Source organism: Protopterus annectens, chromosome 1.part0 (assembly GCF_019279795.1).
Source record: "Protopterus annectens isolate FY-2018-M chromosome 1.part0, PAN1.0, whole genome shotgun sequence".
NCBI lineage: Eukaryota > Metazoa > Chordata > Ceratodontiformes > Protopteridae > Protopterus > Protopterus annectens.
Window position 1 is genome coordinate 1660665906 of NC_056725.1, and position 20494 is coordinate 1660686399.

General features: G+C 41.2%; 1 protein-coding gene across 6 annotated transcripts in view; it reads left to right on the forward strand.

Moving 5' to 3' along the window:
• Positions 1-20494, forward strand: part of ADSL (adenylosuccinate lyase) — a 663305-nt gene that overhangs the window by 125617 nt on the left and 517194 nt on the right. For all 6 annotated transcript variants that reach the window (XM_044068286.1, XM_044068279.1, XM_044068264.1 and 3 more), the window contains one exon: positions 7448-7619. In XM_044068286.1, coding sequence (XP_043924221.1) covers positions 7448-7619 — 172 coding nt within the window. The remainder of the gene's footprint in view (positions 1-7447; positions 7620-20494) is intronic.

Genomic DNA, 20494 nt, shown 5'->3' on the forward strand with positions numbered 1-20494 from the left:
AAAGTAAATGTTCATCGTATTACACTGCTGCAGTCATTACACTTGGGTTATCCTGCCATCAGGCGGTCCTGCAGTCGGACAGAGTTCCAAAGTCTTGGTCCGGCATCGGTTGCTGTCGCCTCCTCCCTGACGTCAGTGCGACAGGGGTATATAAGATGCAGCTGACGCCATTTTCTCCAGTCTTTCTTGCCGCACGGTGCCCGAAGCAGAAGCAGTTCGCAAGTGCCGGTCGGCCGACTCCTGAAATTTTCATTCCGAATCCAGAACCGAAGTCTTCTAAAAAGCTAAGTACCCCGTTGGGGAAACATTTTCTTGCCTCAGACTGATGTCAGTAAAAGTTAGTAACTGTATTTCTTGTGGGAAGCAAATACCTCATAAGGATTTCCACTCCTATTGTATTCCATGCCTAGGCCCTGACCACGACGTCACTGGTTGTTGGTTTTGTGCTAGGTTTAACAAGCGCACTATTAAACATTGGTTTGATTTTGCCCGACATTATTTTGGTAGAAAATTCAATTACACCATGCCGTCGGAAATTCCAATGACCGCAATGCATAAAAAGGACAAGGACAGGCATCCGAGGCCCAAAACGGACGACAAGGCCTATTCTAGGTCGGTCGCTGGTTCTCCGGTTTTCAGCGAGGCGCCTTCACAGCCCCTGACGACCGCTTCCACAGAACCACAGTCTGCCTCCAATTCCCACGTGGAGCTGGCTGGGCCTTCAGATGCACTAGGCCTTCAGTTTACCGATCCTAAACCTACAGAGGAAACCGAAGTAGCTGAGCAATCCACCGCTACAGAGGATGTTTTCAGACCTACCCAGTTAACTATTAAACGCTCTGTTAAGTCTAAGCCCTCATTAAAAGCTAAGAAACAGACACAACTCTCCAGGACAGGCTTCCATGCCTAAGAAACAAATGCTAAAAATGGCCGAGGACATCCCCCTCCTGATAAAAGGCCCAGACAGGATGCAGACTATGAATTTTCTGACCAGGTGTCCATTTCCTCTGACTCTTCCTCGGACCTAGGATATTCTTTACCCCCTTATGAGGATTCTGATGCTGAGAAATCAATTCCATCAGCCTCTCCACCTGAGGATTAGTCCTTTGGGGAGACCTTACATACCATGAGAGAGCATTTCCATTGGGAAGGCCAGGATTACTCAGAATCCAGGAAAAGACTCAGAGACTTCCTTTTATTGCCCCAACAGACCCTTTGCTATCCCAACATTGTGGATGATGTGTACACTGAATCCAGTTTGAACCCTGACTCCTTACCCCCAGCCCCAGTTTGAACCCTGACTCCTTACCCCCAGCCCCAGTTAAACCCGATAGATATTACAGAGTCTCTGACTCTCACAAATTTCTGTACAAAAGCCCTGTTGCTGACCCTGAAACTATTTCTCAGGGACCCAAAGGGATTAAGGCCTCATCAGCGAAAAACCCAGTTTCCTCTGACAGAGATTCCAGAGCATTAGACAGATGGGGGAAGAAGGTATATACGTCTGCAACTTTAGCAATGAGAGCCTTGAATTGCCAGTTTCACATGCTAAAATATCAGCAATTTTTGATGTCTCAGTTGAAACAAAAGATGCTTCCAGATTCAGATCCTCCTAATTTAAAAGAAATGCAGGATTTATTGCATGCAGCTGAACAAGTAGGAAAACATGCTTTGCAATGTGGGTCTGATTTCTTAGAGGTCTCCTGTAGAGCAGCAGTTACAGGCTCCGTCATTAGAAGGCATGCTTGGTTAAAAGAACATACGTTACCAGGTCATGTTAAGGTCAAATTATTGGATGCACCTTTGCAGCGGGATGTGCTGTTTGGAGTTAAGGCAGAGGAGGTATTAAAGAAGATGGAGGATAAGGCAAAATCTATGCAAACGTTGAAAGATTTCTTAACGTTCAGCCTCCTCATTTTAGCAGAAATTGGCCAATAAAGAATTGGTCCTTTCCAGTCACAGATGGACCTCAAAGGGGCAGATACAGACGTCCAAGAGGTAGAGGTCAGACACAAGGCCCTTACAGGCCTCGACAATGGGACACACCAGGCCAAAAAGAAGGGGAAGACAGACCTCAACCTTATAAAAAACAGCCTCAGTGACTTTCCACTACAGCTGCCAAACAGCTCTCTCTTGGCAGCCCTCTTAGGAGGAAAACTGGCACTTTTCTATCACAACTGGCATTGCATCACCAAAGACAAATGGGTTCTCAACATTGTATCTCAAGGTTACAGGTTCCATTTCCACACCTTTCCAAGGCTAAAAGGAATGCCAAATCTGCCACCAAATCAATGGCCAGAGGCTCAGAAACAAATTACAGCACTCATGGACATGAGAGCTATTCAAAAGGTACCACCACAGGGACAAGGATTTTACTCAAGACTCTTTCTGGTTCCCAGAAAGGGCAAAGCCTGGAGACCCATTCTGGACCTTTCTACACTAAACATTTACCTGGATGTTCCAAAATTCAAGATACTATAGCAGCTTCGTCCCATGCTGGGTATGAAAGCTTGGCTCGTGACTTTGGACCTCAGAGGCATACCTGCATGTCCCTATCGGACAAAATTGCAGAAGATACCTCAGATTTCTAGCTGGTTCAATGCACTATCAATTCTCTGCACTGCCCTTTGGCTTATCTACTGCGCCCAGGGTCTTCACAAAGTGCCTGGCACCAGTAATTGCATTTTGCAGGCAAAAAGGAATTCAAATTTATCCATACCTGGACGACTGCCTGATTCAAACAGAGAGCAAGGACATTCTACTAAAGCATCTGGCATACGTAAAAAAGTTAAGTTGCCTGGGGTACACAGTAAACGAAAAGAAATCAAAACTAGTGCCCTCACAACAGATAATATTCCTGGGTGCCAGCTTGAACACGACGGCCCAGATGGCTGATCTCATGCCAGACAAGCAAGGACAACTGACTCAATATTTTCAATTAATGACAACAAAGACCCAACTCCCTGCAAGAAAAATTCTGGAGGCCTTGGGCTACATGGCATCTTGCATGCTACTAATTCCATATGCCAGACTGCATATGAGGAAACTACAATGGCACCTAAAGAGTGTATGGTCTCAACACTGTCAAAGTTTGGAAACAGTTATACCACTAATTCCTTGCCGAAAGCAGGAGTTTCGATGGTGGGCACAAGCTTGTCACCTCAACAAGGGACAGCCTTTCACTCAACCCACAGCCAGGCAGACACTGAAAACAGATGCATCGGATTACGCCTGGGGAGCAAACATGGCAGGAAAATGTATCCAGGGCGAGTGGCCCACAGAGCAAAGACATCTCCACATCAATCAAAAAGAGATGCTAGATGTACAAAATGCTATTATATCTTTCAAGGACCTACTGCATCCAGGACAATTACTACTAAAGACAGACAACACCACAGTTATGTGGTACATAAACAAGCAAGGGGGCACACACACTACTACCCTCTCTGCAGACAAGCCATGACCTTGTGGAACACCGCTCTAAACTACCAAGTTCATCTGCAAGCACAATTCCTGCCAGGAGAGAAAAACACACTGGCAGATGACCTAAGCAGAAACATTATGGACCCACACGAATGGGAACTGAACCCACAAATATTCAGAATGATGGCACAAAAATGGTGGAGCCCGGACATAGATCTGTTTGCTACCCCAAAGAACTGCCAATTACAGAAATTCTGCACAAGGAGCTACCATCCACAAACATGGAAAGTGGATGCCCTCTCATTCAGCTGGAAAAAACTACAAGTATACGCTTTTCCCCCTTTACCTCTTCATCCAAAGGTACTCATAAAAGCCAGGCAGGAAGAGCCAAAAATTATCCTGATTGCACCAAACTGGCCACGCCAGCACTGGTACCCAATCTTAAAGAACTTAACACAAGAACCACCCTGGATTTTACCACAAATTCCAGAGTTGCTGACTCAGCACAACAATCAGATACTTCACAGCCAGCTAAAGACCTCAAATCTAGTTGCATGGAAAATTCCTTGTCAAGCAAGCAATGCCTCTCTCCAAAGCTGTCATGGATGTCATTCTGGAGGCCAGAAGGCCTAGCACCAGGAAAGCATACTCAGACAAATGGAAGAGATTCTGTGCCTGGAACCAAGCGCACAGCCTTGACCTTCTTGTCCCAAACATTCCTCAGATACTTCAATATTTAACTGAGATCCTGGACAAGGGCCTCTCTTTTTCATCCATCAAGATCCACGCCTCAGCTATCTCTGCTCATTACAACACGGATCCACCAATTTTTTCTAATCCTCTGCTCAAACAATACCTCAGAGGGGCTAAAAACATAAGACCGCCCTACACACCATAACACCTACTTGGGACCACAACTTTGTTTTGGAAAAATTAACTTTACCTCCTTTTGAGCCAGCTAACACAGCAGAATTAAAACACATCTCTTGGAAAACTGCTCTGCTACTGGCAATAACATCAGCACAAAGAGTTTCAGAATTACAGGCACTAATGGCAGTGGAACCTTTTCTCATCTTCCACCAGGACTGGGTGTCTTTAAGAACCAACCCTATGTTTATGTCAAAGGTGGTATCAAGTGTGGCTCTAAACCAAACAATTCACTTGCCAACTTTTTATCCAAAACCACAGAACAAAGGGGAGAGACTACTACATTCTTTGGACATTCACAGACAGTTACACTTCTATTTGGACAAAACCAAAGCTTTCAGAAAATCTGAGCAATTATTGGTAGCATACCTGCAGGAGCACAGGGAAAAGCCATTTCAAAGCAGACTATTTCAAAATGGATAGGACACTGTATACATTTCTGCTATACCCACCATGGGAAACCTGTACCTAGCAGCATTAGATCTCACTCCACCAGGGCAACAACCACTTCAACTGCTTACCTCGGAGGAGTACTACCAAGGATATTTTGGAAGCAGCAACATGGAGTTCTGTGCATACCTTCACCAAACATTATCATTTGCCTTTATACTCCAAATCTAGAGCTGGCTTCACCACTGCTGTACTGCAGGGCCTTATAGCCACCCGTAATGCCTTATAGATTCAGCCTCCCTACCTCAGCTTTGGGATTCCACCCAAGTGTAATGACTGCAGCAGTGTAACATGATGAACATAGTACCATTTTGTACCTACCATAAATGTAGATGTTCGAGTGTAAACACTGCTGCAGTCCAGGTTACCCTCCCTCCTTCCCCTCTTACTTTCCAGTATTTACCTAGGGCATATACCCTTTATTACCTATGGGGAGTATTTGCTGGTAACTAAAAATGGTTGTTTGCTTTTCTTTTGTATTTTTTACTAGCAATTTGTATTGCCTACCTATTTGGGGGCACCTGACATCTGGGGCAAGAAAAACTGAAGAAAATGGCGTCGGCTGCATCTTGTATACCCCTGTTGCACTGACGTCAGGGAGGAGGTGACAGCAACCGACGCCAGACTAAGACTTTGGAACTCTGGCCGACTGCGGGACCGCCTGACGGCAGGATAACCCAAGTGTAATGACTGCAGCAGTGTTTACACTCGAACATCTACATTTATGGTAGGCACAAAACTGTACTTTCTCACCCTCTTCTGCCATCAGTTCTTTTCATTTTTCAAGCTGTTGATCAATTGACTATCGACTGTATTTTCAACTTATACATGGTTAGTCAGTTATTGCTTTAGCTGTCTTCAAAACCACAGATATTTTTACACAAATCAAAAATGCTGTAAAAAGAATTCAGAGAAGAGTCTAGGAAGTAAAGCAAAAAATAAATAAAATAAAAGGCTAAAATAATATATTGAGAAAAGTTATAATATTCCTTCAGCCTCTGTCTGTATTAGCAGCTCTATTTTATTTTATTCGTGAATTTGATAAACCCACTAGGCCTGAGTCAGTTTTGCGTTAGTGGTCATAGGCACCATCTCTTTACTTAGTCAGAGTTGTACAGCATGCAGTTGGTGATTGATGGGAGTCAAGTACAATACTACAGGATTTTTATGAATCCCAGTGCTGTTGCTTGCCTAGAGAAAAGCATCATTGTTTAGCCTTACACCAGCCAAAAAACTTTTATCTTGTTAGTCTCAGTACTGTATTTGTGTAAATGGATTCTTACTTGTACGTTTGCCATTCTTGTATTTTCATTAGTAAGAATGGAAATTAGTTATGCCAGGTTTGCCATAGTTTTCAGTAAATAACTTCTTAGGACTTTCAGGTATTTCACATAATTTTTTGCCATTTGTGCCTCTGAGTCTAATATTTTGTGTCTTAGTTTCCATTCACTGATGAGAATAACTGAAATTTTAAGTAGAATAGGTTGACCGTATTTAAAAAAAAATTCTTTTCTTAAACTTTGAAATAGAACTGGATGATCATATTTAAAGAAACTGTACCATACAACTGAAAAAAATCAGCATAGCTTGATATTCTGCGTAGTGGTAAATCATCAGACTTTTTTTTAATTACATTTTTTTTTTTTTAAGTACGAGTCTTCTCCCATAGTACAGTTATGCTCCTATGATATAACAGAGAGCAGACCAATACATTGACTTCTTTTTTTCTCTCCCCATTTAGTTACAGTTGATAGTGATGCTGTCAAAGCAGTGTCTGTAGTTCCTTTGAATTGTATTACTCTGCTTTGTCCAGTCTGTAACCTACTATAGTTCCCGTCATGGTCCATTTCCATAGTTATCTGTAAATAAGTAAACAAACAGTTGAACATGGGGACTTGTTAATTGTTCAGTTGTACTACTTGGATCCTAGACCCTCATCCATGTTGTACTAGGTGTGAGAGTTGCTAGGAAGTCTATCAGCTATGTTTATTGGTCTGAAATTGTCATTTATCACTTGAGAAAATTAAAGCAGATAAAACCAACTCATAGGTTTCATAACGTTCTAAACATTCTTAGTATATTTTTTGTACAGTTATATAAACTCAAATCTTAATTGGCCAGAAATGAAATTACCTAGCAGTTAATGTAGTATTGCAGTTTGTCATCCCTGCTTTTTTACATTTCTCCAACAACTGATTATTTTGAAAAAGTTTCACTTTAGCTGTTATGTGCTGTATAGCACCTTTTATAGCATTCCACCAATTTCCACAAGAGATGGTTCAAGATGTAAAATTGTAATTGGTGACTAAACTAAAGAAAATGCGTCTAGCCACAGTTGTGCAGGCAGATATAATTTTTGAGTATGAAATTCGGGTAGGAAAAATTGTGGGACTTTTCATGATCTATAACAGGTATTCAAGTGAAAATGAAGCATTTCAAAAATGCTGACAGGTTTATGGGTACTAAACTACTTCTGGATTATCTAGATTAGAATACCTGTGGGATAACATTTATTATATTGGTGTGAAAACTTTTCCTTTGAGAGTCTGTATAGTTGTAGATAGACTCCAGTGCTTTGTTCAGTTTATTATGCTTTTTTTACTGGATTCACTCTTAAGGTAATGTTTACTATATTTGTTTGTTGTAGGCCAGCACAGCTGACTACTGTAGGTAAGCGCTGCTGCCTCTGGCTACAAGATCTATGCATGGACTTGCAGAATCTGGAGCATGCTAGAACCAAGCTGCGTTTCCGTGGAGTGAAAGGGACAACAGGGACTCAGGCCAGCTTCCTGCAGCTGTTTGAGGGGGATCATAATAAGGTAAATGTGAAGAGCCCAGGTACCATCTACAGATCTATTTGGTGAGGAGCCTACTCTCACTTGGACTTTAACAGAGTTTCTGCTACTGCTCAGCTCGGAATGTATCATTCCAATGTCTCTCGTCTTTCCCCACTTAGTCCATTCTTCTCTTCTTTCATATATGGTATTGATTTAATTGTATTCTGTGTGGAAGAATTTTAACGTGACTTGCTCTTGGATAACTCACGAACAGTGAGGTTCCGTGCAATTGCCTTTTCTAGCTGTTATTTTTCTGCCTCTTCAGCTGTTTTTTTTTTTTTCTGCCTCACACATTGTTTTAAAGATGACTTATAAAGTTTATGCAAACTGATTATGCTCGATTTCAGGTTATAAATGTTTAAATTATTATATGATCTGTTTTTATTGCAGTCAAAGTTTTTTTCCTTATTACATAAAACATGAAGTAGTGCAGTATTTTCATACAGTCAAAACTAAACTATGGTGGCATTGTCTATAAAGATAAAACAAGCAGAAACTTTGCAGTGTAGGGGGTGTGAAGTTCACTCCTTGAAATATGTTATGCACCCAGTTCACTAATAAAAAATCGAACTTTAAAATATGTACTACAAAATAATAAAATAGTACGTAATCCACAGTTGTTAAAAATGGAGTATCCTTTATTGAAACACACAAGCAAGCGATCCTAGTTGAATATAATGAAAAGCATTAAAGGCATTCATTTATATATAATCAGGTTATTTGGAGCAAGGGAGTGGTTACAGAGGGTGGCACTGTTAAGAGGAATAAAAGCATTAAACTCATTCCTTTAACCAAGTCCCCCTTAACATCATAGTGTAAACTCAGACTATGCTACCTTAGAACTGAAACTAAAAAGCTAGAGACAAATTAAAATATATAGTGTAAGAATAGCTTTTTGAGGCTTACCTACTAATCCAAACGTTATTAAGAAACCAACTCACTAACAAAATGAATAACTAATTAACAAAAAATTTACCAGTAGACATCTATCAGAATAAATATTAGTGTAACTTCTAAACTGAGACACTTTTAACGAAGATCGCTTTCTTACCAAATAAAACCTTTCCACCAGGTTTGTGTGTAAAGAACACAACATAATATTAATGAACATGTGTATAAGTCTACAAGTGAACACCTAAGTAAGCTGAAAACCATAGCTGTAATTGCTAAGGTGGAAATACAGTGAAAAATGTTAAAATTATAAGGCATTAAGGTCATGGGAATCTGTTCAAGTATGGCATCTAACTAAAAAAGCACTTGGTTTAAATGAGTAAAAGTATCTGAAAACAGCACCAATGTCAGTTATTCCCATTGTAAAATATTTATAATGTTTGATATTTATAATAATATTAGCATGTGTAATATTAGCATTAATCAGTCCCATATCCAACTTTTAATAATCTTTTAAACAGTGGTGCAGTTTTCTGAGTTCTAGTATGCTTTTTATGGAGCAGTAATAATTAAGCCTCAGTTTTCCAAAATTCAGCTGACACAGTAGTTCACATTTTTCTAAAATATTATGGATGTCTCCCTGTTGTTGTTATAAAGATAGTGTAGTTTCTCTACTATTGTTCACTGCATGAAAGTGCTGGAGGGGGTGATTGATAAACTAAAGAATAGCATAGTAGAAAGTAAGATGAGATACGAGCAATTTAGACTTGGATCAGGAAGAAGTAAAAACTGGACCCAGTATTTACATTGAGACAGTTAATGCAGAAGGAGCTGGAGATGTGGGAAAAGTCCAACAGGGCATTCCTAAATGTGGAGAAAGCATGTGATAAGGTCCCAAAAAAGCTGATTTGGGCTGTCTTGAGATGGTTTGAAGTCGCAGAAACATTAGTAGAATTAGTAACAAGACATAACTACCAACAGTGTTAGGGCTCCTCGAAAGTTTCCTGTGAGAGTGGATGAGCATAATGAGTTAGGTCTGAGCCCTCTCCTGTTCATACTAGTAATGACCTACATTAGCAAACAACTTGGAGGGAATGGTTCAACAAAGCTGCTTTGTGCAGACTATGGGCACTTCAGGCAGACGCACTCTCAACAGGAATTTCAGCAAACAATAGGGGACTGGGATGCAAAACTTAAAGCTACATGGGATGAGATTGAATACAGACAAAATAGTGATCATAGCAGCTAATTGGAAGGAATCAGATGAAGCCGAAAACTGAGATAGAAGGGAAGGTAGCTGAACAAGTTAACAGCTTTGTGTTTGGAAGAAGGAAAGTCTAAATGAGGCTGTTGCTAGAATTAGAGATGCAGTAGCCAACTAGCACAGTGTGTCTGGGTAGTGTGCAACAGGAAAAGCCAAAGCTGCTGACCAGTAAGTTTTACAAAATAGTGGTGCAGTCAGTGCTCCTGTGTGATACTGAAACCTGGACAGTGAAGGCAGAACAGCTTGGAAGGCTTAATTTAATGGAGATGAAGTGCCTAATATAGGTAGCAGAAACTATTTACTCGATGTGCTGTAAAATGGGGGGAAAGGGAGGTGATGATAATGAAGATTAAGAATAAAAAAAAGTGTACTGTCTCCAGGATTTCCAGTCACATCATGCTTTATAGTTTTCATTTTATGTTTCTTGCAGATTTTGGTATTATGTCTGTGATTAGGTTTTACATAAATGCATTGGAAGCAATGATGTTAGCCAAATTGAAAGGATATTAATTTCTATTTAAGAAAACGGGCAGATTTCAAAGAGAGCACATTCTTTAACAGAATAGTAATGTATGTGGAGAGCCTGGTATTGTCTGCATCTTCATGGCAGCATATTAAACCACCACGAGGCATAAACTGAGAAGGAAAAGCAAAACCGACCATCTTATTTACACCCACTGAAAGGGGCAGTTTAGTGAGCATAAAGAAACTATAAAACCAGTAAATAAAAATAAATCTAAAGCAGATGACTCTGCTAACAAGACTAGGCGCAACACAGTTACAGGGACTTAATGTTTTATATTCCCTTCACTAGCCTTTGCTTAAAAACCTATGTTTGCAAGTGTGGGAAAATAAAACAAAAGTAATGCAGTCGTGTGTGCACACGCACATGTGTTCATGCTCACACACTCTCTTCTCAACTTCTCTGATCAAAAATTTTGGACAAAGGCTCAAAATCATGGCCAATTTTTAATTATTACTGTAATTAAGTTAACAGAACCACAGGTTTTATGTCAACATGTAATGGATGAATGTATGAGCTAACTGTAGTCCTCACAGATTTAAAAGAAAATCAAACATCTTAAAAGGGACACAAGGAAAATGAGGCAAAATCTGGGGTGTAGAAATTCAGCAGTGGTTGAGAGGACTGTGAGGTGTGGGAGAGGAGATGCATTGCTTTACACTGTGTACATTTTCATTCATTTGATCACAGTGAGACATCTGAAGTGTAGACGGTCAAAAAAGTGGGTGTAGTTGCTAGACGTGTGTCTGTGTGTGCCTCTGCATGCGTCTGTGTGGATGCGCATCTGAGTTTTTGCATGTGTGAGAACACTCAGCTTCTGCATTTGTTAGTGTGCATATATGTGAAACTTTATGTATGGTGTGTGTGTGTAGACATGAAACAGTTGTGTAATGTATGTAAACTACATCTCAAACAACAATTGCATATCCTTCAACAACTATGAAACAGTTGGAGGAACCATTTATACTGAAAATATAAAAATGTGCGCGTTAAATGTACACACACACTATATACATATATATATATACATATATATATATATATATATATATATATATATATATATATATATATATATATATAGATGAGTCTACTTTGATTCACTGAATGAATTCACTTTCAAAGAAATCACTTACAGCTAAAATCACTGAAAACTCATTTCACTGAATGTAAGTACTGTTGGGCAAATAAAATGTATATGCCGTTTTCGCCACTGTAGTGCGATCCTGGAGTTAGTATATATAGTTGGGGGGGGGTGTAAGGGGCATAGCACCCCACCAACTTAGCTTTTGTATTTATGAATCTCATTTCACTGAAAGCTAACAATATAAAACCAAAAGTAGGTGGGGGCTACGCCTCCCACACCCCCCAGTATGGGGGGCTGTGCCAGCCACATCTCCCCCTAACTATATATACTAACTTCAAGCTTGCACTACAGTGGGGAAAAGGGCATGCATACATTTTATTTGCCCAACAGGAATTACATTCAATTAAATGAGTTTTCAGTGATTTGAGCTTTCAGCGATTTGATTTTTTGACATTCAGTGAAATGAATATTCAGTGACTCAAAGTACACCTATAGGTATGTGTGTGTGTGTGTGTGTATGTTTATATATATATATATATATATATATATATATATATATATATATATATATATATATATATATAAAATGTGTGTGTGTATGTATATTGCCTTTTTGGTGCTTGAATTTAACCTATCTCATCAATGTTAAATTGGCCTTGGCCATCCCATGGTCGGTAATTATGCATTACTCCAGTAAGACTAACAGGAATCATACCATAGATAATTTGAAGGGACCTATCCACGGGATAAAGCATTTAGGAGCTGCCTGTGTCCATTAGCAGTACAAGAGAAAGTCTGGGTTAAATTTTCAATTTCCAGTCCATAGATCCAAGTTGTGCTTGAATATGGACAGAGATGAGCTTTGTTGTACTTGGATGGGGAGTCTGTTCCAGAGAAACGGTATCCTCTTTGTGATGTACTTGTCCCACCAACCCGTTCTGTTGATGTTGCAGAAGAGTGTTAAATCCCTAGACTGATTATTTCTGATGACATTAGACTTGCTGATATGCAGTAAATCAAAATATGAATGCTCCCCTTAAACAGCCATCTTTTATGTTGTGCTTTAAGAGTTCTAGAAAAAAGCTGAAACCATTTCTGAGGTAAAAAAATACATTGCTGACACCTATCCATTCTTTGAATTTCAGTAATCTGGGAACTGTTTGGGCCAAAATCAGCAGCAATGGCAGGTCTCAACATTTCCGTTCTGTGCAGGGAAAAATTTCCAGATAGAAAGTAGTTACTCCCTGTCTTTCATCTCCTTTACATCCCCCTGCCTTCATGCCTGTGGTAGAAAGAGTTGTAACATTTGTCCACAAAAGCTGGATCCCCATGAAATTAGATGCCTGCTTCAGGTAATATGTCCATTAACCACTGCAAACCATCCCCCCAAGTGCCTGCAGAGATTCACCATTGGAATTTCCATTCTTTTAGAAAAAGTGGAGAGTACTTTTATTTCAGAGCTTAGTAAACCAAAGGGGCTCTTGCACAAGATCTTGGTTCCCAAAATGGCCAGCATTTGGTTACCAAATCCTAGAAATGACTTCCTTAAATGATTTTATTAAAAAAAAAAAAAAAGTTAAAACTGGTCATTATTTTTACACTTGAAATGTCATTTTGAACCTTTTGGCACATCTGGTTTGACATTTGCACAGAAAGTTACTTAAGTTCAGAATCATTTGGGGGTGCTGTGTGTCTTGTCCTTTGTGAAGACTGTTTATGGAAGTTGGCATTAATAAATGGGCTGACACTCCTTGCCATATTCCTCTCAAAAACTCAAAATGAACTGGAAGACTAGCTTAGCAGAGTAGATTGTCAGTCTTGAGTGGATGCTGAAAAGAGAAATATTCCTGATCTTTTCCAGCAGGTGAGGGCAGGCAGACAGTCATTGTTTGTTTTTGTTGATCGTGCCCAAAAAGGGAGTTATTCAACAAGAAACAAAATATTATGGTGCAAAACCAAGGGAAGAGTTTTAGCCTATATCTCATCTACAAGGTCATTCAAGAAGACAATGAGAGATTAAATAAGCTATGCAGCTGCTACAAGTCTTCAAGTCATGCTAGTTCAAGCATTTGTGGATGTTCTTCATGTTTCACTGTTGCAGTCATTACATTTGGGGTAATCTGCTGGCAGGTTGCCCTCAGTCGGCCTGATTAACAAAGTCTTGGGTCTTGCATCAGTTGCTGTCCCTTCTTCCATGACATCAGGTCGTCAGGGGTATAAAACATGCAGCCGACGCCATTACTTCAGTCTTTCTTGCCGTGTGGTGCCCGAAGCAGAAGCAGTTGGCAAGTGCCGGTCGGCCGACTCCTGAAATTTTCGTTTTCGAGTTTCAGAACCAAAGTCTTCAACTTAAGGCTAAGTACCCCATTGGGGAAACTTTTTTTTGCTCCTTACCGATGTCAGTAAAAGTTAATAATTGCATTGCTTGTGGAAAGCAAATACCTCATAAAGATTTTTATTTGTACTGTATTCCTTGCCTAGGCCCTGACCACGACGTACCTTGCTGTCAGTTTTGTGCTTTATTTAATCAGCGCACTATCCGTCATCTGTACATTTTTGCTTCTAATTATTTCGGTTCTCTGTTTAATTATCAAGAAATTACGTCGATTAGCCATCAGACTACCAGGATTCCGAAAAAATGCAAAGATAAAGACAGGCATGCCGTCGAGGTGCAAAACCGCCGACGATGATTCTCCTAAGCCAGTCGCCAGTTAGTGAGGCGCTTTTGCAGCCCCTGATACCGGCTACTTCTGACTCGCAGGCCTCTGCTGAGACCCATTCGGAGTCCAGTATGCCGCGAGATGCTTCACCTATGGAACCCACGGATATCTCTACCTTGGATAGGTCAGGAGCCACTGTGCAGGCACTGGCTTCTGAAGGTGTATTCAGGCCTACAAACTTGCATATTAAACCAACTCCACCTTTGATACTAAGGCCTAAATCTCAATCTATGTCTAAAAAAACGATGCCTAGGCCACATGTTCAGGCCCCTATACCTAAAAAAACAAATGATAAAAATGGCTGAAGATCTTATAACCCTAATCAGGGGTAGTCAACCCCCCACCTCTTCTAAGAGACCTAGGGGCTGAGCTTGATTATGAATCTTCTGATCAGGACTCTGTTTCTTCTGATTCTTCTAATGACCTGGATTTGTCCATACCTACTTATGACGATTATGATGCAGAGGATTCCATTCCCTCTGCTTCCCCCCCTGAGGACTTTTCTTTTGGGGAAACTTTACATACTTTAAGTGAGCATTTCCACTGGGAAAGTCAGGAATTTTCTGAATCAAAAAAGAGGCTTAGGGATTTCCTCCTTCTATCTCAGCATAGGCCTTTGGCTATACCTCCTGTACTAGACATTGTTGATGTGTTTTCGGAATCCAGCATGGCCCCTGATTCCCTGCCTCTGGCTCCTAGTAAACCTGACAGATGCTACAGGGTTCCTGAGTCCCACAAGTTCCTTTTCAAAAATCCTGTTGCGGATCCAGAAACTATTTCTCAGGGGCCCAAGGGCATTAAGGCTTCTACTGCTAAAAATTCTACCCTTCTGATAGAGACTCCAAGGCGCTGGATAGATGGGGTAAAAAGGTTTATACTTCTGCAACCTTGGCAAACAGGGCTTTAAACTGCCAATTTCATATGTTAAAATATCAACAGCATATTATTGGACTGCTTAAACAGAAAATGATGTTGATCTCTGACTGTGTGGAAAATAAAGATTTACAGGATTTATTGCATTCTGCTGAACAAGTTGGAAAACATACTTTGCAATGTGGATGTTCTTCGTGCCCTCAGTTGGCCTGAATAACAAAGTCTTGGGTCCTGCGTCGGTTGCTGTCTCTTCTTCCATGACGTCGGGGGTATAAAACATGCAGCCAACGCCATTTTAATCAGTCTTTCTTGCCGTGCAGTGCCCAAAGCAGAAGCAGTTCGCAAGTGCAGGTCGGCCGACTCCTGAAATTTTTGCATTCGAGTTTCAGAACCAAAGTCTTCAAACTAAAGCTAAGTACCCCGTTGGGGAAACTTTTTCTTGCTCCTTACCAATGTCAGTAAAAGTTAATAATTGCATTACTTGTGGGAAGCAAATACCTCATAAGGATTTTCATTTATACTGTATTCCTTGCCTAGGCCCAGATCATAATGTGCCTTGCTGTCGGTTTTGTGCTAGATTTAACCAACGCACCATTAAGCGTCGGTATAGTTTTGCTTCTAAATATTTTGGATCAAGATTTAATTATCCTGAAATGTCGTTGGTTAGTATACCGACTACCGGAGTTCACAAAAAATGCAAAGAAAGACAGAGACAGACCATTGAGGTCCAAAACTGATGACGAAGCTTCTCCTAAGCCAGTTGCCGGTACTCAGTGAGGCGCTTTTGCAGCCCCTGATACCTGCTACTTTTGAGTCGCAGGCCTCTACCAAGACCCATGTGGAGTCCGATATGCTGCGAGATTCTTAGAGTATTGAACCCGCGGATGTCTCTCCCTTGGATGGGTCCGGGGTCACTGAGCTGGCACTGGCTTCTGAGGGTGTTTTCAAGCCTCAACATTTTTATATAAAACCGACGGCAGCCTCAAAAACAAGGTCAAAAGCATCTTCTATGTCTAAAAAAACCACGCATGAGCCACGTGCTCAGGCCCCTATGCCTAAAAAACAGATTATCAAAATGGCTGAGGATATAATTACCTTGATCAGGGGTTCCCAACCCCCCCCCCCTCGCTAAAAGGCCTAGGCAAGACACTGATTATGAATCTTCAGATCAGGTTTCCATTTCTTCGAATTCCTCTTCTGATCAGGAATTTTCCATTCCACCCTATGAGGATTCTGATGCAGAGGAATCCATCCCATCTGCTTCTCCTCCTGAGGATTACTCTTTTTGAGAAACTTTGCATACTTTAAGGGAGCATTCTCACTGGGAGAGTCAGGACTTCTCTGAATCAAAAAAGAGGCTTAGGGATTTCCTTCTTCAGCATAGGCCTTTGGCTATATCTCCTTTATATTAGACATTGTTGATGATGTGTTTTTGGAATCAAGCATGGCTTCTGATTCCCTACCTCCGACTCCTCGTAAGCCAGACCGATATTACAGGGTTCCTGACTCGCACAAAATTCTATTAAAAAATCCTGCTGCTGACCCTGACACTATTTCACAGGTCCCAAGGGTGTTAAAGCCTCTACAGCCAAAAATCCTACCCCCTCTGATAGAGATTCCAGGGCGATGGATAGATGGGGAGAGAAGGTTTATACGTCTGCTACCTTGGCAATCAGAGCCTTAAACTGCCAGTTTCATATGCTTAAATATCACCAGCATGTTATGGCCCTACTGAAACAGAAAATTATGTTGATTTCTGATTGTGTGGAAAGTAAAGAACTACAGGAATTATTGCATTCAGCAGAACAGGTTGGAAAACATATTTTGCAATGTGGTTTTGATTCCTTGGAGGCCTCTTGCAGGGCCACAGTTACTGGATCTGTGATTAGAAGGCATGCCTGGCTCAAGGAGCAAAATCTGCCTGATCATCATAAAGCTAAATTGTTGGATGCCCCCTTGCAGCATGACACTTTGTTTGGTAATAAGGCAGAAGAGCTATATCTATGCAAACTGTAAAAGATTTCTTGCAAGTGTAGCCACCCAGGTTCAGTAGGCACTGGCCTACTAAAAATTGGTCCTTTCCTGTGTCCAACAGAGCCACTCAAGGCAAATCCAGGCGCTCAAAAGGCTCCAGATACCAATCACAGGGTTCTTACAGGTCGAAGCAATGGTGTGCCTCCACCTCCAAATCTGGAGGAAACAAAGGACAACCCTACAGTAAGCAGTCTCAATGACTTTCCTCTACCATCACCAAGCACTTATCTTTTGGCAGCCCCCTTGGGGGGAAAACTAGCACTTCATACAAAAAATTGGCAGTTGATTACCCAGGACAAGTGGGTATTGAACATAGTATCCCAGGAGTACAGATTTAATTTCCATAAATTGCCAATTCCAAACGGATGGCCAGATCTGCCACAAAATCAGTGGGCAGAGGCTCAGAAACAAGTTATGTCCCTCATGGATATGAGGGCTGTTCAACCAGTACCAAAAAAGGACAAGGTTTTTATTCAAGACTCTTCCTGGTACCTAGAAAAGATAATTCTTGGCGTCCAATACTGGATTTATCGATTTTGAACACGTTCCTGGACATTCCAAAATTCAAAATGCTGACTTTACAACAGCTACTGCCTATGCTGGGCAGAAACGCTTGGTTAGTGACTCTAGACTTAAGAGGCATACCTGCATATCCCAATAAGGGACTCATGCAAAAGATACCTCCACTTCAAAGCAGGTTTTATGCATTACCAATTCTCTGCACTGCCCTTTGGCTTATCTACTGCGCCCAGGGTCTTTACAAAGTGCCTGGCACAGTAATTGCATTCTGCAGACAGAGAGGTATACAAATTTATCCTTATCTGGACTGTTTCATTCAAGCAGAGGACAAGGACACCCTTCTTCAACATCTGGTGTTTGTAAAAAGGCTTCTAACATGCCTGGGGTGGGTACACAATAAACGAAAAGAAATCCCAACTGGTACCCTCTCAGTTACATTCCTGGGTGCAAGCTTGAATACAGCTGCCCAGATGGCTTACCTTACGCCAGACCAACAAAGGCAACTGACAACATACTTCAAACAAATGGCAACAAAAACCCAATTATCTGCAAGACAAATTCTGCAGGCTTTGGGGTTCATGGCATCCTGCATTCTACTAATTCCATATGCAAGACTGCATATGAGGAAACTTCAGTGGTACCTAAAAAGTTTATGGAGCCAACATTGTCACAGTGTGGAAACAATGATACCTCTCATTCCTTGCCTACAACAGGAGTTTCTTTGGTGGGCGGAGACATGTCACCAAAACAAGGGACCATCTTTCACTCTACCCTCTGCCACCCAAACCCTAACTACAGAAGCGTCAGACTATGCTTGGGGGGGGGCCACCTGGCGGGGAGATACATTCAGGGCAAATGGAGCTCAAAACAAATGCATCTGCATATCAACCAGAAAGAGATGCTAGCTGTTCAGAATGCTCTGACAGCCTTCAAGGACTTACTTCATCCAGGACAATTGCTGATAAAGACGGACAACACCACGGTTATGTGGTACATAAACAAGCAGGGGGGTACACATTCCTTCCCCCTTTGCAGACTGGCCATGACATTGTGGAACACTGCTTTGACTTACCAAATACATCTTCAAGCTCAATTCATGCCAGGAAAACAAAATACTCTGGCAGATGACCTAAGCAGAAATCTTATGGACCCACACGAATGGAAACTGGATCCACAAATCTTCAGCATGTTAACATGGAAATGGACAGCCTAGACATAGATCTATTTGCCTCTCCCCAAATTTATCAGCTGGACAAATTCTGCACAAGAATTCATCACAAAAAAGCATGGAAAGTGGACGGCCCTATCCTTCAGTTGGAAAAACCTATCCGTCTATGCCTTTCCCCCTCTGCCTCTTCTCTCCAAGGTCTTACTAAAAGTCAGACAGGAAAAAGTAAAAATGATCCTAGTTGCTCCGGACTTGCCTCGACAACACTGGTACCCACTTCTAAGGAATATGTCTCAACTCCCCCTTTGGTACTTGCCTCACATACCTTATCTACTGTCTCAGCAGAACAATCAAATTCTGCACACTCCGCTCCAAACTCTGAACCTTGCAGCATGGCTGATCATTTAATTGTTCAAACACCTCTCAGTAAATCTGTGATGGATGTCACTTTGGAAGCCAGAAGGCCTAGTAATAGAAAATCATATGCTGATAAATGGAAGAGATTCTGTGCTTGGAACCAAGCACAAGGAACAGACACAGCAAAGCCCAATATTCCTCAGATTTTACAGTATTTGACTGAGATGCTTGACAAGGGCCTATCTTTTCTTCAATAAAAATCCATGCCTCTGCCATCTCGGCTCATTACAACACAGAGCCTCCCCTCTTTTCTCATCCTCTGCTTAAACAGTATCTTAGAGGGGCCAAAAATTTAAGGCCTCCCAGAAGATATCCAACTCCTGCATGGGACCTCAATTTTGTACTGGAAAAACTCACCCTGCCTCCTTTTGAACCAGCAGCTACTGCAGATATAAAATTTCTATCCTGGAAAACAGCTTTTCTCTTGGCAGTCACATCAACAAGAAGGGTTTCAGAACTACAGGCTCTCATGGCTGTGGAGCCTTTCATTACATTTTACCCAGACAGGGTGTCCCTCAGGACCAATCCTTCTTTTATGCTTAATGTGGTGTCAGTTGTGACTCTTAATCAGACAATTCACCTGCCAACTTTTTACCCAAACCTGCAGAACAAGGGGGAGCGGATCCTGCATTCATAGAATGTACACAGACAACTAAGATTCTACTTGAAGAGGACCAAATCTCTAAGAAAGTCTGAGCAACTACTGGTAGCATTTGCTGCAGGGTCAGAGGGGAAGGCTATATCAAAGCAGACTATTTCTAAGTGGAGAAGCCACTGCATTCGTTTCTGCTACCTGCACCATGGTAAACCTGTGCCCAAGGGAATCTGATCTCATTCCACCAGGGCTGCCTCTACCTCAGCAGCCTTTCTCAGAGGGGTTCCAACCAAAGACATTCTAGAAGCTGCTACTTGGAGCTCTGTTCATACCACCACAAAGCATTATCATTTGCCTCTCTTCTTCAAATCCAGGACAGGCTTTGCCACTGCAGTTCTGCAGGGCCTTATAGCTGCTCCTAATGCTGTTTAGATCCATCCTCCCATCCATAGCTTTGGGATTCTACCCAAATGTCATGACTGCAACAGTGAAACACGAAGAACATAGTACAGTTGTGTACACTTACCATAAATGTAGATGTTCAAGTGTATTTACTGTTGCAGTCCGGGTTACCCACCCGCCAGCCCCCTTTCTATACCTCTTCTTTCCTTCACTATGCTCAAAAGCCTTTGTGGTGTATTTGCTTTTATTTGAAGGTAAATTTTGTGTTCTAAAGTGCATGTATATATTCATAGTTTTATATATATATATCTATATATATATATATATATATATATATATATATATATATATATATATATATATA